Source organism: Crinia signifera, chromosome 2, assembly GCF_055691185.1.
Source record: "Crinia signifera chromosome 2, ASM5569118v1, whole genome shotgun sequence".
NCBI lineage: Eukaryota > Metazoa > Chordata > Amphibia > Anura > Myobatrachidae > Crinia > Crinia signifera.
The window spans coordinates 341,080,095-341,097,203 of record NC_139218.1 but is presented as its reverse complement, the minus strand read 5'-3'; the positions used below and the strand labels follow the sequence as shown (position 1 = coordinate 341,097,203).

At 43.4% G+C, this 17,109-nt stretch overlaps 1 protein-coding gene across 2 annotated transcripts in view; it reads right to left on the bottom strand.

Annotated features, from left to right (window-relative positions):
- Positions 1-450: 450 nt before the first annotated feature.
- The window catches only part of CALCOCO1 (calcium binding and coiled-coil domain 1), a 52,681-nt gene continuing 36,022 nt past the window's right edge, over positions 451-17,109 (bottom strand). For both annotated transcript variants that reach the window (XM_083169557.1, XM_083169556.1), the window contains exons 10-13: positions 15,983-16,078; positions 15,778-15,883; positions 13,412-13,611; positions 451-1,020 (exon numbers count right to left, since the gene is read on the bottom strand). In XM_083169557.1, the coding sequence (XP_083025683.1) occupies positions 1,015-1,020; positions 13,412-13,611; positions 15,778-15,883; positions 15,983-16,078 (408 nt within the window). In that variant the 3' untranslated portion in view covers positions 451-1,014. The remainder of the gene's footprint in view (positions 1,021-13,411; positions 13,612-15,777; positions 15,884-15,982; positions 16,079-17,109) is intronic.

Sequence of the window (17,109 nt, the reverse complement as noted above, 5' to 3'; positions counted from 1 at the left end):
TACTTACTGTACATTATGAAGGACTTTGGTGAAAGTGGTAAAACTTTACATCATTAATAATAATAATAATAATAACTAAAAGTAAATGCAGACAGAACTAGGCTTTCGAAACATAACTAGGCCAATGTTAAAAGATTACTCTGATGAGAATTGTAACCGCTGAGAATCCCCTGTTCACTACAAACAGGCCCAAGTGACAAACAGGTTTTTCTTAGAGTTCAGTAGTTAAAAATAAAAAATAAGTCTGGGAATAAGCCCTTTTTAGTAGTCTAGAGGAATAGTTCCCTGTTCTGATCTGAGCAAGTCAGTTTGCCCTGTGTATGGCATATCCATCACTGGGCACGGCTGTACAGGCACCTGGGCTGGCACATGTTGTTACATCCTTTCCCTGTCCAATGTTGTTTGTCATCTCCCTAGTGCTGAACATGGAAATGTTCCCAATAAAATGAGTAAACAAGTCAAATATTCTATTAATGTAGAAATTGTTATACAGAACATATTACAAGGAGGTGACCAGTTCACGGATTTATGTTTTTTGATCACATTTAGAATATTATTGCCAAGAGACAACTTTCTTAGCTTACTTACTATAGTTTAGTGCTGTGCTTTAGGTGTTGTACCTGTAGTCAGCACTGGCGCCAAGTGCGTGTAATATCAATTTACCCAAAATTAGCTCTAATAATACACTGTCAAGTGAATATTCTATATTATTGCAATAAGAAAACATTAACTGGGAATATGAAAGAACAATTGTCACACAGAATGGCTTTTAGAAGGCAGAAGAAATAGTCCATTCAAAGGCTGGTTAAAAAAAGGTGTAATCTTACGGAGTCCTGTAATTGCATAATGGTGGGGTCCAGGCGTGGGGCGACACTGGATATCCACTAAATTGTGACATATCGCAAGAGCTTCAGAAGAAATGGAGATTCCTGCATCTTCCAGCTGTTCTCTCTTTACACAGGGCATAACTACCACACAGTCCTATCAGACTGAATCAGTTGGGAGATACAGAGGTTACCACTGCAAGAAAGTAGGAGATGAAAGGGAGACGTTTAGTTACTAGAAGAACAAAGCAGCCAAGTAATAAGGAACTTCAAATATGGTGCAAGATATTATATGCTGATCTGTCCATCTATTCTGAGCCAAATCTTCACACAGTATGTCGTTAATAAAGAGGCTTCTGTTACCAGAATGTGTTCCATGAGAGAACGCACAACTGCATCATGGGAACAAAGATCTGACACTCATCGGAAACACTAATACAGTATTATGCACCTTTTTCCAATATGTATTCAAGGACCACTAATCCTGGGGAAAGGAGATCATGTCCGAATGTCTTTTGAAAGACAGAATTTATCAACTTAAAGTGTTTGGTAAGACGGAGCAATAGCTACACTCGCACAGCATTCAGTCATACTCCACATATACATACATACATACATACTGTACATACATACATACTGTACATACATACATGGTCAAACTCTTCAATCATTGGGTGCAATTACTGTGGTGGCAGCTGCTTACAGACATAGCAGCTGAAGGTATCTATCGAGGGCTCTCAGCTGCTGGGATTCAAATGTTTTATTCTGCCCAAAAGTCATCTTTTCCTGCAGATGTCCCCTGTAGCATTAGCCCACTAGTGGTACAGTATTGCCCCATCCCTCTTTGGAAGGTACAGGATGGTCCAGCCTCATACCCGTTTCTTCTCCCTCAATTCCACCGCTACCGCTCTGCTTCAACCCGTGTGTGACTTTTCAGCACACTCCCAGCTTCCTCTCCTGCCCCAACTCTATCTGTTTCCCCAGCCGCATGGCTTCAGCACTATTTGCACCTTGTCTCCAGCATCTCCAGCCCCCACCACTCTTCTCTCCAGCACACACTTACTTTCTGCTACTTGTTCCTCATGGCGGCACACCTGCCATCCAGGAGCACAACATCATGACAACACACATGCTACACAGGAATAATAGTAAAACAAAATTGTTATTGCTCCAGCCATGTGGCAGATGAACAAGACTCCAAACAATCAACCTGGTAGGAAATGCTGATTTGACGGTAGTCTCGGGGTCTAGCACAAGTGTCCCCCCTGTTGCCGGACCTGGTTATGCAGCCGACTCACACATACTGTATCTACTCCCCTGGAATGTCCGTGAGCTTTCCCAGAGATAGGACCAGCCTCCCAAATCCGCCTACTTCCCCAGTAGAGTCGGCAGGTGGGGGAAAATGGCTTTATCACTGTTGGTGAGACTTCACAGCACTAGGCTGCCTGCACCTGTGGGCTTTTAATAATGTCAGGATGATTCAGAGGTCTTGGCTTATACTGTACCCTATGTGCGGTCTGTTGAGACACCCAACTGTTCCATCCCTATTCCATCCTCATATGCATAAAACGCGCACCATTGAATGGAGATTGGCCACATCATACTATTTTCACATTATGGTTGCTGAGAATATCCAACGATATTTGGCTACTAGTGTAAGATGAAATGCGTCTTTCAGACACAGTTATGCCCCAGACATGACCGCTGACTTGAGCCACTCCCTCTGTCACCATCCAGGAATGTCCATCTAAACTGCATGGCGGTCCCCACTGCGATGCTTGTTTCACTTCTGTCCACTTCTAGATCAGGCCCTTAGGGTTACTATGCTTCACGCACGACTTGCCTTAATGACAAAGTTATCCTTATGTGCAAGTCTATTAACAGGTACAATTACAGTATCATTTGTTTTGTGAAGTTTGTACTGCTGAGTTTCTCTCAGGACCATAAGGAGGGGTCTTGCAGACAGTAACAACGGGCAGCCTGAGGGCGAATATAGCTGTCCCTGCCCCTGGCTGTAAGCCACCCCCTCCTCCAGCGTATGGTTCCCATACTGTGTGGGGAGGGAATCGGTACATCTGTCAGAATGAACTTAGGTCTACAGTCATTAGGTGGACCCCACTAGGTCGACTGGCAGGAAGGTCGACCTGATTTAAGGTCGACATGGGCCAAGGTTGACATGACTTAAGGTCGAATTTGCATAAAGGTCGACATGAGGAAGGTCGACTGGTCATAAGGTCGACATGGGTTTTTCACTGTTTCTTTGATCCGAATGTCGACACAGTCGAAATGGACACAGTTGGCAATGAAAATCGGACCCTCGCATCGCTCCCAATGCTTCGGGCACGGTGGCTCGCTGCGCTCGGCAAACTATTTTATTCTCCCACCACGCCCTAGTGGATGGTAGGGCATGAAATACCGCCTGTCGGCTCAAAAAACATTGAAAAACCCCATGTCGGCCTTATGACCAGTCGACCTTCCTCATGTCGACCTTTATGCAAATTCGACCTTAAGTCATGTCGACCTTGGCCCATGTCGACCTTAAGTCAGGTCGACCTTCCTGCCAGTCGACCTAGTGGGGTCGACCTAATGACTGTAGACCTAAGTTCATTCTAATAGATGACCGCTTCCCGTGGGGAGATAGGATAGGTCTTTTCCCTAGTTCCATAGGAGCTTCTGTAAGACCCTCTGAACAGCAGCTAGTGAGCTGAGCTCATACCCTCTGGGAGCAGTAGTTATGGTGTCCAGGGAGCGGCTGAAGTACAGGGCGCATAGGTGCCCTGTTACAGAACTGGTCTCTCTTCCCTCATTTGCTTCTCCTAATCTCACTTATATCATCATCTGCCAATTACCAACAGTGGTACCAACCTGACGCTGTTTTTGTGGGTATAAAGTAGGAGTGCAGTGCAGCAATGGTTATAGAACTAGTTATGCAGTGTTTATATATTATGTAAAGTGCTGCGGTTCCTATGTGGCATCTATATATATATATATTTATATATATACATAAAGGATAATAAGAATACAGCATCAGGATCATTTCTGTTCTTTTGTTTGTGACATTCTTCTGAAATAGTTGTGGTCAGGGTGCAAATATCAGATCATTGTAACGTCATATTGTTGAAATGAAAACAGACAAGCATGGCCAGGTCTATGGTCACTGTGGCAGGTAGGCTATGTGCTGTACTGATGTTCTCATCCTGATATTATGAACTGTAACTTTCTATTTTGCCATCTTTGCTATATCAACTGCTCTTCTCACTTTCTTGCTCTCAACACTTCAAAATACTTCCATTTTGATTTTGCCCATTACACTTGCAAATTGTGCAGCCTCCTCCTCCCTCCCCGGTCCCCCATTCTCTTCCTCTCTCACAGTCTCTCTCCCTAAGTCTGACTGCAGGAGAAAAGAATCTAATGATGCTGAAAATTGATTCTGAAGCGTACTGACAATGCTGTACATCTTTCCCCCTCCTCGCCTGCCATCTTTATGGCCTCTGGCTGTAAAAGTCCCTTTTACTCCCACTGGAGGGAGGCGAATTTATATCACTGCGCAGGCTGCAACACTACTCTGCCGCGCGCAATTCCACAAAGAGGAGGGAAAACATTTCCCGAATATCACCTGTACCTTACCTTGGAAAGTTCTGCTGAGCATGGATACTATATTTCTCATGTTACCTTACAAAATACAATAATCATATTACATTACAATAGACTTATACAACAAGCATTCTCTCTAATTTGCACGGTTTAATCCCTGGTAAAATAATACTAATTAAATTGCTTCTTGCAGCCTCTTCTTCCTCTAAAGAACAGATATCTGTCTCAGGCTATGTAGAACCTAATGATAACATTCTGAATATAGCAAGTTAAGTGTACATGAATGGATGTGAAAATAAAAAGTTTTTAATTGCATTTAGCTTGCATTGTAGTGTGTTATAAGTACATGAGAATTTATATTCCTCTCAGTGTACTTACATGGATGTAGTATATGGGAGAAATTTACTAAAATACAAAGTTGTACTCATAATACATCAGAATACGTCCGCCATTGGCCGTCTTTTGTCGGAAATACGATTCATAAACAGGGCAGATTTACTAATCTGCCCTATTTACAGAATCGTATTTGGCCGATGGTGTAGGTTGCCATATTCTGACGTATTCCTATTTAGCGGCCGAATATACGGCCGCTAAATACATATACGAGTCTGCAGCCTGCATGGATCAGTCAGATCTGTACAGGCTGCAGTTTAAAAAACTAGTTAAAATAAATAAATAAGAAAATGGTGTGGGGTCCCCCCCACAGCCTTAAACAGCCCCAGGCTTAAAGAGTCAGTCCTGGTTTAAAAAAAAAAACACGGGGCAAACCGAGTAGGGCAGGCATGTCCAAACTACGGCCCTCCAGCTGTTGTGAAACTGCAAGTCCCATCATGCCTTGCCACAGTTTTGCTATTATGGAATGCTAAAACTATAGCAAGGTATGCTGGGATGTGTAGATTCACAACAGCTGGAGGGCCACAGTTTGGACAAGCCTGGAGTATGGGATCCCCTGATTTTTTTAAACCTAGGGTTCCCCCGTATTTTGAGAACCAGCAGCAGGTCCAACCAGACAGCAGGGTAATGCCACAGCCAGGGGAAACTTTTTGTACAAGTCCCCCTGGCCAAAGCATTAACCCCCTGATCGGTCAGCCTGGGCAGGGATCCTGGGGACCCCCAAATTTTTGCCAAGTGCGCTAGATGCCTACATGGATTGAGGCGGACGTGATCTACGCCGGAGGACCCTGGTGAAATTGGTTTCCTTCCACAGATACCCATATGGATTATCTTCAGGACCAGTGGACGGACGGATACCTACCTACATGTCAAGGTAGGTAGGTATTAATATGTATGGGCTATGTGTTTGTGTGTTTATTTAACTATTTGTAATGTTGAGGAACTAAAACTTCCAGTGGGCACTTTAATGCCCTGCATGCTGGGACATGTGGTTCTTCAAGTCCCTGCATGCGGTGCAGGCTTGCTGGGTCTCATAGTTCCACAATAATACACAATAGTTTTGTCCATTTTTTACACAAACATCAGCCTGGTGCCCACTGCCGAGGGGCACCAGGGACAGCCCCAGGCTTCAGCCTGGGCAGGTAAATTTTGGAGGGGGGGACCCCTTCATTGGGGTTCCCCACTTCCCCATGATCCATGCCCCGGCTGAACGGTCAGGGGGTTAATGCTTTGGCCAGGGGACTTGTATAAAAAGTAGGATCCCCTACTCGGTTTGCCCTGTGATTTTTTAAAACCAGGACCAGCTCTTTGAGCCTGGGGCAGGTTATGGCCCGTATTTTTTTTTAACTATTTTTTTACACTGCAGCCCATGGAGGAAAGAAGAATGAAACCAAGGCATTGGGCATTGGACATGTTAAACAAAAAACGTGTGACACTGTCAACTGTGTGAAAGTATAGACGTTGGGAAAGGTTAATGACAATAAGGAGAAGACATCATGGGATGAGAGGTACAATTTAGACATGTTACTATGGAGGAGGTAGTGAAGGCTGAAGAAGCGAAATGGTTTAGAGAGACCAGAGGAATAAAGCCAGAGCAGCTGAGTTATGGGACCAGAGCTTTGAGTAAGTACAACCTATAAAGAGGAGGAGGTGCCGTGAGTAGAGACACTGAAGCAGTGTTTACAAAGGTAGAGGTTTACCAGGAAAGTGCCCAGGAACACCAAATAGTAAACAATGTTAAGGAGGAGAAACACTGACTTGAAACCAAAGGGGTCAAAAAGTAAAAGTAGGGTGGAATAACCCTTCCACTTAGCATGAGCAGACCATTAGTCATTTCATTGTGGGCAGATGGCTGCATCTCACCTAATCTGTTCACATACACATGTGGCCGTATTGGGCATTAATCCTGGTGTTTAGGCCAAGGAGGAAGTAACATTTAATAAAGAAACCTCATTCGGTGATGAACCAATCGTGCCAGAAATATGATGTTATTGAGCGATAGTAAAAAACATAATAAACGTTTCACCTTTGCTGAAATATATGAGGAATATCTCAGGGGATAAAATAAATTCCTGCAAAAGAATTGTCAACCAAATGCCAACCGTAAGGGACTGTAAACTCTAATGCCCAATTTAATAGACTTGCGGGGTTATTTGCTAACAGTTACTGTGCCAAAACCCATAATACCCAGACTGGCTTTCATTGTCTAAAATTCACTAGCTCTATTAAACTTAACTGCAAATTTGTTACTTACGGATAACATAGGTTTGTAAGTCTCTAATGCGACAGTGTAATCATGAGTAAAACTTGATATGATTAGTAGCAACCCATGAAACATATCGGTCAGTGTACCAGACTGACAATACAGAACCAGCTCAGCCCAGTCTCACCTCTGCCAAGCCATACCCATGTCTTCCCACTCACACTGGAACTTCTGGAAGGTATGTGAGAGTTGTTTGTTTTTTGACCCTGGAGCTTTTTTAATATAGCAAAAAAAAAGAAAGTGTGGTTTGGTCAATGCTCCAATTACATAGGAAGTGTGTTGTATTCAGTGCATACTGATTGTGCCAGCAGAAAGGTTAAGGAGGAATGCCTTTACAATAAGGGATCATTTGCCTTGTTCTTTGAATGGGTATGGGTCATTGAGTCGACCAACCCAAGGGTGACATCCAATAGGTCGACCACAGAAGGTTGACATGGCTTCGTTCAACACCTGAAATCGGTCAACATGCTGAAGTCCGACATGGATGGAAAGTCGACACAAGCATTAGGTCGACAATGACTAGGTCGACATGGGTTTTCCCTTTTTTCCCTCTTAAATGTTGTCACGGACACAGTATCGGTGCACTCGCTGTGCTCGGCACACTATCCTAATCTCCCTCCATGCCCTAGTGGATTGTAAAGCCTGAAATAGCGCCTGTCGGCACATGTCGGCTCAAAAAAAAAAGGGTAAAAACCCATGTTCACTTCCTGTCGACCTAACCATGTGTTGACCTTCCACCCATGTCGCCCGTAATCATGTCAACCTATTTCAGGTGTCCACCTTAGCCATGTTGACCTTCGGTGATCGACCCAATGGATGTCGACCTTAGGTGTGTTGAACTAATGACTGTATACCCTTTGAATAAGAAGTTCAATAGATGCTGCACTGTGAGAGAGACACCAGACACTACCTGTGTGCTGTCCCCTTGGGTCCTGGCTGGAAACAAGTCGCTAGATGATCGAGTATTGTAAAACTTTATCAATTAAAGGTTTTAATACAGAAGACAAGTGATCAATTTGTGGCTTAAATGACTACTAGAACAAATACAAGTGATGAGTTTGTTCCCTTAGCTCCCTGGGGTGCCTCGGGACACTTGCAGGGGTGCCTCGGCTTGGTCGTCCAGGACCAATTCAAATTATTTATGATCAATTATTTCTGGACAAAACCAGTGCTGGTGGCTGCTAATCATAAAATGTGTACAATCAGAACCAAATCCTGCCCTTTACCACATAACACCCTAAGAAGCACATATAAACACAATCTACTTAATTTGATATATATTTTTTGGGACCTAGGGGTGCCGTGGAAAAATTCTGATACTCTAGGGTGCCGTGATTAGAAAAAGATTGGGAACCCCTGCCTTAGCTGTTGAAATAATACTTAAAATCAATAAATGAATCAAACAAGTAAGCAGATGAAACAGATCAGAGTACCCATGAATAAGCGCGGCTGCGACAGACACCTCTGTTATAGTCAAACAGTCAAGTGTTTGGAAAGCCTGCAATCAGATATGTGCAGCGTGCGATCACACAGTAGACTGCCATAACCTGCTTAATGGACCTGCAAACTAACTAGGCATGGTGGTACATTTCCTGTGACCCCTGACGGCTTGTACTTCCATCTCGCACCCCACACTGCAGATTTATGGGCTCTCTGCTCGCCCGTATTGTGTGCATGGAAGCAGACCAAGTACTGGTAGAAACGCGGGAGCTGGCTACCTGCAATATACTGTATGATGCGTCTTTACATACTGCAATGCCAGAAAGGTGTTTTCAGAAATAAAGTCCGGCACTAGAAACCTATAAACAGCAAAGGGCCGAGAAATGACTGTAGTACAGTGTGTCATAAAAATGATGTGCACAAACTATACAGCAGATGGGTGATAGAAAACATGAAAGAAGCCAGTATGGGCAGATCAATGATTCTGGCTCCAGCTGGAGACTGCCAACAGCACATTGCTCGCACCGAAGGCTCCAGAGTGCTTAACTCTTTTTTTCTGGAACAAGCAAAGTAAGATGTACTGCGGATGTCTGGCGCATAGCGTTAACCGTATAAAGGAGATGTTTAAGGAGCTGTAGTTCACTTTCAGAACATCTTATTAGGAAGCCTCAGAAAACCTGCTGAACATTAAGGGCTAAAATGTGTTTGAGATGTCCAGAGATCAGTGCAATATAATTCACACGCTGTGTTCTGAACTTTGTGTGGTCGTTAATGGCTAAAGAACTTAATTTGACGCACTGGGAGTAGCTGACCGCCGGCTCTTTCCTGTCCTCTCTCCTGTCTCTGTCTTTGTTAGTTTTATGTATTGGAAGATGTGTGTGTATATTGCCTTTGTGATAACTGTACAGTGGAGAGAGTGTATGTGTGTGGGGGCCTTCGACAGAGACAAGTTTCTGATGGTAAAACTGACAAAGTACATTGGCAAGCTGTCAGCACTAACCAGGAATACGCTTCCCTGGAGGATCTGCGGATAAGGCGAAATGTAAAAAATTGAGCCGCTTCCAATGACTCTCAGGATCCAGATGAAAAAGATTTGTTCAAACCATTGGATGTATTTGGCAAAACTGTAGACTAAGAACATATAATTACTGCAGTTGTTGCCATGCGAAGTAATGACATGTAAAGGGCCTACACACGTGGTTATGTTGCAGAGCGATCTGAGCAATGCTAAATCGCTCAGCACACAGTGTTGCACAGTGACGGGTGCTGAGAGATCGGTCAGGGCCAGTGTTCTCCGGTAAATCTTTCTGCCAGCACTATAACTAGGGTTGTGCTGATGATCAGGGCCATTGAGCAGGGCAGTTTCCTGGAGGCCATCGCTGCCCCATGCCCCCTGAATTTATCTTGCAGGGATGCTGGGTGGAAGCATCACTGTTGCAGAGAAACAAACACAGAAAACATGTCCCTGCAGCACTTCTATATGCTGGGAGCCACACCCACACAGAGGCCCTTATTCAGATCTGATTGCAGTACAAATTTGTTTGGAAAATGTGCAAAACCATGTGCACTGCAGGTGGGGCAGATGTAACATGTAAAGAGAGTTGCATTAGGGTGGAGTGTGTTGAAACTGAAATCTAAATTGCAGTGTAAAAATAATGCAGCCAGTATTTACCCTGCACGGAAACAAAATAACTCACACAAATCTAACTCTCTGCACATGTTACATCTGCCCCACTTGCAGTGCAGCATGGTTTTGCCCATTTTCCAAACAAATATGTACTGCGATCAGATCTGAATAAAGGCCAGTGTGAGGTCACAGCACAACATGTTGGGGGGATTTGGGGGGGGCAAGGCGGCGCAGGGAGCAGTACTGCCCTACTACCATACTGCTCTTTACACATTTTAAATCTTTTATTCACCAACACTTCAGCAATATAGTTTTGCTAAGGTGCGAAGTTACAGATGTAGTCACGCTCAGCTGTGCCACAATGTATCCTACTCCTGGGAAAAGCTGGCGCGACTAGTGTGCCTGCAACTATCACACACGCATGCCTCCAGAATAACTGCGGCTACCACTAGTTGCAGCACAATGTATTAAGTCACCCTGTGCGAGTGAGTACATGCAATGGGATAAGCGAGTGTGGCTACATCTGTACTTGCTCTTTTTTGCTATACTGCCAACTCAGAATCAGCCCATAACAGTGTTAAAGTTACAAAGGACAACTCACCTGTTTATTTCCTGCTCTTGCCGGTTATAGCTACATTAATAACTAAGGGGCACATGTATTACGCCTTAACAAGAGATAAATGCAAGTGTGATAAGGAGAGATAAACGTCCAGCCAATCAGCTGCTAACTGCTATGTTACAGGCTGTGTTTGAAAATAGTCAGTAAGGAGCTGATTGGCTGGACGTTTATCGCTCTTTATCACCCTTGCACTTATCTCTTGTTAAGGCTTAATACATCTGCCCCTAAATGTGTAAAAGACACATTGTAAGCTGGGATGCCTCTACACTGGTGATATGCTTGGGGCCTATATTAAAGGGGTACTTCCTCATGTTTGCAACCACTGCTATGCCAGTTACATAGCCGCTACTTAACTGCTAAGTAAGGATTTTAAGCGAGGGAACCATTACAAATCCTGTGTCCACGCCACCATCTATTACCTTTAGTAAAGTTGTGGCGAGCAAAGCCAGAAGTGTGGCGAGCGGACAATGATCAATGATGCGTACGTTCTGTAGGGTAAGTGGTGGCCACAAAGATGAGGAAGTACCATTAAAGGATTTCGTACAACATTCATTCTGAAACCTTTGAGTGCCAACATCTCTGTGAGATGTGCAAAATATCAGCTAAAAAATACCAGCGTCGCTCACATTTATTATATAAATGCAAATAAAAAAAAATATTATATTATATAAGGTAAACATTACAGGTCATTATGATGAATAAAAATGTTTGCTTGGCAATGTTCACACCTATTTTGACAAATTCACTTGGCACGTAAAGGGTTAATGGTAGGAGTTGCTGAAATCACTCCCTAATGTTTCTGCGCTCAGTTACACCTGCCCATTGCCAATTCATCCACTACGTATGAGGCTAAATGGTTTCTCACGGCCTTGTGTAGAATGCAGCATGCCCTGTTCCTCATTTGGTAATCTGCACTTCCAGTACAATACTATGGTAAACATGCACCTTTTAAACACACTTAATGGATATCAGTTTTCATGCAGTTACAGCCATTTTTCCTAGCACCTAATTGTTGGAGACTCTTTTGTGCATAGTATAGGTCAGGAGCAAGGATGCATTGTTGATGACTGGCAGTAAACCAGTCGCCTAGATGCAGCTTCATGCGGTACGCATCTAGTGAAGGTTTTCTGTGTGCGCTTCTCTTGAGCAATCAACACCCAATGCCCTCTGCAACAGCCCCCAACTCTCCTACTGCTGCTTAAGCTTGTGCACGGTATCAATATACAATTACAAAGTTTTAGAATATTGCTGTGAATGAGTTTTATATATATATGGATATAAAGGTGAATGTTACTCAGAGATATAACTAGGAGCTGCCATCACATGAGGCCGGGGGCGAGTGTCTATTACAGCGAGCAGCACTGGTTCAGCTGGATGAGTGCTCCAGCAGCCAGAGCTGACACCGTAAAATGTTCAGTGCTGCAAATGTTCTGGCAACAAAGCAGTAATATAGTAAACTAGCTTGGCAGCCTGGTTTTGTTGCTTGGCAGAGCTCTGGGCAGCGTGTGGACAGGCTGATCACAAGTCCAGCGCTGAAAACATACTAAAGGTCATTTACTAAATACAATATCTGGAGACACTGCCCTAATTTATTACAGCTAAATCTGCCTTGAACATGCAAAAGGTTCTACTTTTTGGAACAGCCCCAGTTTTGCTGTTTTGCAGGACCTGTTGCAAAAATGGATGAAGTGAGGATCGCTGTTGTATCCAAATTTATATGCTAATGCTTCAGGCAGCGCCTAATCCTAATCTGCCCGAAATAGATGACGCAAGTCCAAATACTTTTCCTTTTGGGTAATTAATATGTAGTCTTTTTAAAGTCTATTGGGTGTATCTGAGTGAGGTGACCCGCTAATCAGATATACACATTGTGGTCTTCAGGTACCCCTTTATATGCCGTTTGCATGCGGGTTTTCGGAAGATCTGACGGCACCCGGTACACTGCAAGTACTAGCATACTGGCATACCCTAAACTGCACCATCCAGACAAACTAGACACATAGGGACAGAGTGCAGCACAACCCAATTTTTTTGTATGCTTAACCACCCAGACGGAATTAGTCAGACCGTGCCTTGCAGCTAGTCCAAACCATACTCACTCAGTGCGCAGGTATACCACCATATATCAAAGTACATTGAGCAACCCGACAACCACCATACAGTACTCTGAGCATCTCAGTTATCACCGCAAAAGTACATTCAGCATCCCTATTACCAAATCATAAGATAATGGTAGTGCCTTTGCCATTGTCATGGTCTCTCCAGCTGCGGTGGCACTGTAACTTTCACCACATCAGACTGACAAATTGTGCTGGGAGCTGTGATCCTACCACAGCTGGACAGATATATGTAGCATTTTAGCTATACATGAGAAAACCAGGCTGTGTTTATCTCTAAATGACAGCCTGTGCCCTGCAAATTGTTTGGAGATGTCTGTGCTGGAGCATCTGCATGCTGACACCCTCAGTTGTTAGTCAGCTAGAGGGGGATGAGTGGGCTGTGCTGGGACATCAGGGGGTGATAGGGCCGACTGCCATAGTGTTAGCAACATCTTGTTCTAAACTGGCAAAATCCAGTGCTATAGATTGTGATAAATAATAACGACTGGAGACTTTACTTTGTTTGGCTTAGAGAACAAACAGACAACTCACTGAGTCAGAGCTGTCCTCAGGCAGTGGCTGCAGCTGGCAGGAAATTGATGCAGGCTGGTTGATCACCACTCTCCGAGGCTCTTGTGGAAACACTGGCAAGGTGGGAGAGAGTGTGAAGGAATCTTCTTGCATAGACGGTCTCTTATTTTCAACAGTCTCATCATCTGAGTCGGGGAGACCAAATGGTGAACTTGATGAACCTGTGTAGAGGAAAGAATAGCAACCAACGATAAAACAACTTTACATGACAGCAGCAAGGGCTCACGATAATTGTCCTCATATATATATATATATATATATATATATATATATATATATATATATTTAATGTCTCTTTGTAGTAAGATGCTGCACATTTCAATTTATGACAATTTAAGGCTAATTCCAGGGGCCAATTTAGTGGAGATGAAGCTTCAAATATCTTGCAATATTTGGCTGCGCACATATTAGTCCATTATGGTTAATAAACATCCCTGGGGGTCAGTTCAATTAACCGTGAGTTCTTTGCGTGCTCATGGTACTGCTTACAATATAGCTGGACGCACAGATTTATTTTTGTTCCCAGCCCTATAAGATTGCATACAAAAATTCTAAAGTCTGGGCTGAGATTAGCCCGTAAGAGAGGCAAATGCGACTGACCGACTAGTGTTCCTAATGTTAAGAAACAGGGATTCTATTGGCTATTAAATGCCTCCTTGTAAATATTAGGGATGCTATCTGTAAGATATCTGCCCAATGTGCGGGTCAATGTATGAACAGTTAGGTGCACTGACCACTTAGACACCTCCAGCTATCGATTTCAACAGCTGCAGGTGTTTTTTCCTCATTCACACCTAATGTTACTTGGCTGCTGCTGCCAGCTCCAGTCTGCGCATGGGAGGTCACGTTAGTAGCGAGATCTTGCGCATGCCCAACTAGCTCTCCTTTACTCCAACACTCAGTGACCATCTTCGTCTGCATACTCATCTCCATCATTGGCCTCAAGCCTCTAGTTGTATGTTGATTGGGTCCTCACTACTTACATTTAAGCTGTAATGTGTATTGAACTGTGGTGCTCTTTATTTGTACTGTATTTTTGTTATTTATTCAATGTTATGCCAAGTTTTGTCTCCCTGTATTGTTCCTTTGTACGGCGCTGCGAAACACTTGTGGCGCCTTATAAATAAAATTATAATAATAATAATATGCCCTATGGAGCAGGGTGGGAGGAGAAGCACAGCACATCACTCCCACAATCCGACAAACAAGATGTTCATATATCTTGTCACTACTGCTTCCTTCTTCGCCTCAGCATAGAGGAGAAGCAGAAAGAATTATCGGCAGGATCAGGAGATGTATTGTGGGGGCACAAATCGTTCCACTATAGCACTTCCTGCTTCGTCCCATTACCAAGACGAAGCAGGAAGATAATCCAATGAAATGTGTAAACATCTCATCTTCCGGAGCTAGACAGTGTCAACTTCCAATATGACGATCCCTGACAGAGTGGACAGCGGATCACTTGCTGGTAATTACTGGAGTCATACATGGAGAGAAGTAAAGCATAATGTGCGCTAATACCACTTCTCCGCCAACTACCTCAAATACATCTAAGGAAGGCCTATTATCTTTAGATGCCAACTGATACACCCCAACTGATACAAATACCAGCATTAATACTAGTATTAGCAATAGTGAAGTGCAGCTAAGTAGGAATACACCACTGACAATAGTTTAGTCAGGAGCAAAGCAAACAAATGAGTAAATTTATACCATGGCAAAACCATACTCCCTGCAGGGCAGGTTAGGGTTAATTGTGCTGTGAGCATTAGATCTGAGAGGAGCACGGGCCTGATTCTGGTTCACTTGCAAAAGCAAATTCTCTCTCTAATGGACAAAACCATGTGCACTGCAGGTGGGGCAGATGTAACCTGTGCAGAGAGAGTTAGATTTGGGTAGGGTTTGTGCTTCAAACTGAATTGATTGCAGTGTAAAAATAAAGCAGCCAGTATTTACTCTGCACAGAAACAAAATAACACCCAAATCTAACTCGCTCTCTGAACCAGAATCAGGCCCCATGTCCGAACTCAAATCTAAATTGCAGTGTAAAACTAAAGCTGCTCAGTATATGCAAAAGCATGTAACTCTACTTATTTGATCTAGCACAGATTATCCTGTGTTCCCAAATTAAGTTACATTTTTTTTTCAAAGATCTTTCTGTTATAATTCATGGGATCACTGGATGTGTGGGTCATAGCTTGTATTAATTGTTAAATATGACACAAGAAAACTTTACTGATCTAAAGCATTTAGCAAGTAATCCAAACACATGACCGTGACACAGACAACTGATTGAGACTCTGATGATGGGAAACATGAAGACATACTAAATCCTGCCGAGGTCTCTTCCTCAATCATTTTGTCTTCTCTCCACTTCTCATCAGCAAGCTTGTCCAGACGCTCCTCCAGCCTCCTCACATACTGCATGATCTCCTGTTGGGGGAACAGAAGTGGAGTTAAATCTACAGAAGGAAAATAGCAGACCTGCCGGCGTGATGACACAGAGCCGGCGTGCCCAGGTACAAGTCTCACCTGTCTCTCCTCTTTCATCTGTTCCTTTTCCATCTGCGCCACCTTCAGGGCAGATTTCAGCTCGCTCAGCTCTCGTCTGCTCTCTGACAACTGCACCTGTACAACATAAGGCAAATAACTGGAAGATTAAAGACTGTACAGTCCAGCTGGCTGGACACAGGGCAATCATTGTTTTTTCCATTCGGCCAAGTGTGTGGCTTGCAGTCCCAATAAAAACCTCACCCGAAGGCATCACATTTGCCTGACTGTGGCAGCAAATCAGGCTGGACAGTGCCACTGCCGTGGTATTACAAGGTGGTTGTGCTGCTCTTATGGTTATGGCAAGTGTCATGCCGAACAACCTGATCATAGCATATGTTGGAGGAAGTTTATTTATGTTAATCATGGGACTTTGTATTTTATTTTTATTAGCAGCCAATACAAAACCACAATAATAGCCGATTTGCTGCTGATTCATTTATTCACCCCTGTGTTAAAACTACATTTGACTCATCCCATTGTGACTTAAATATCAGCAATGTTTTAGTGCGCATAAATGACTCCTTTACCAGAACCCTTTGCATTTACTATTGCTTATGTATAACCCAAGCATAGAGCTCCCCAGTACGGCTTGAATATCACAAAGTAATGGAAGCAAGCTGTAATGGACTGTTATACCTAGAGAGCTGCAGGTCTCCTGATAAGAACACTACCCCATGGGTATGAGATCCCATATTTGTACTCATGGTACCTCCTATATTACCACCACTCTACGGTTTCCTGCATACCTGTATGAGATGAATGCATTATAAAAGATGATGTTTCCTGCACATGTGGTAGGGAGTATAGCTTGTAAGCTCCACTGGGGCAGGGACTGATGTGAATGTTCAAATATTCTCTGTAAAGCGCTGCAGAATATGTGTGCGCTATATAAATAACTGTTAATAAATGAATAAAATAAATTACTTGCTAAATGAAAGTCCAGCAAACAGTTGAAGGGGAATTGCCATACTTTGCTGAACAGCTGCTGGTCTCCCAACAAAAATGCCCCCAAGTTTGAGTTGTTGATTTAATGTGAAGAAGTCCCATGTATACAAATAAATGACTTTCCGAGCTAGCCTAGGCTAATCCTTACTTGCCTATTGTAC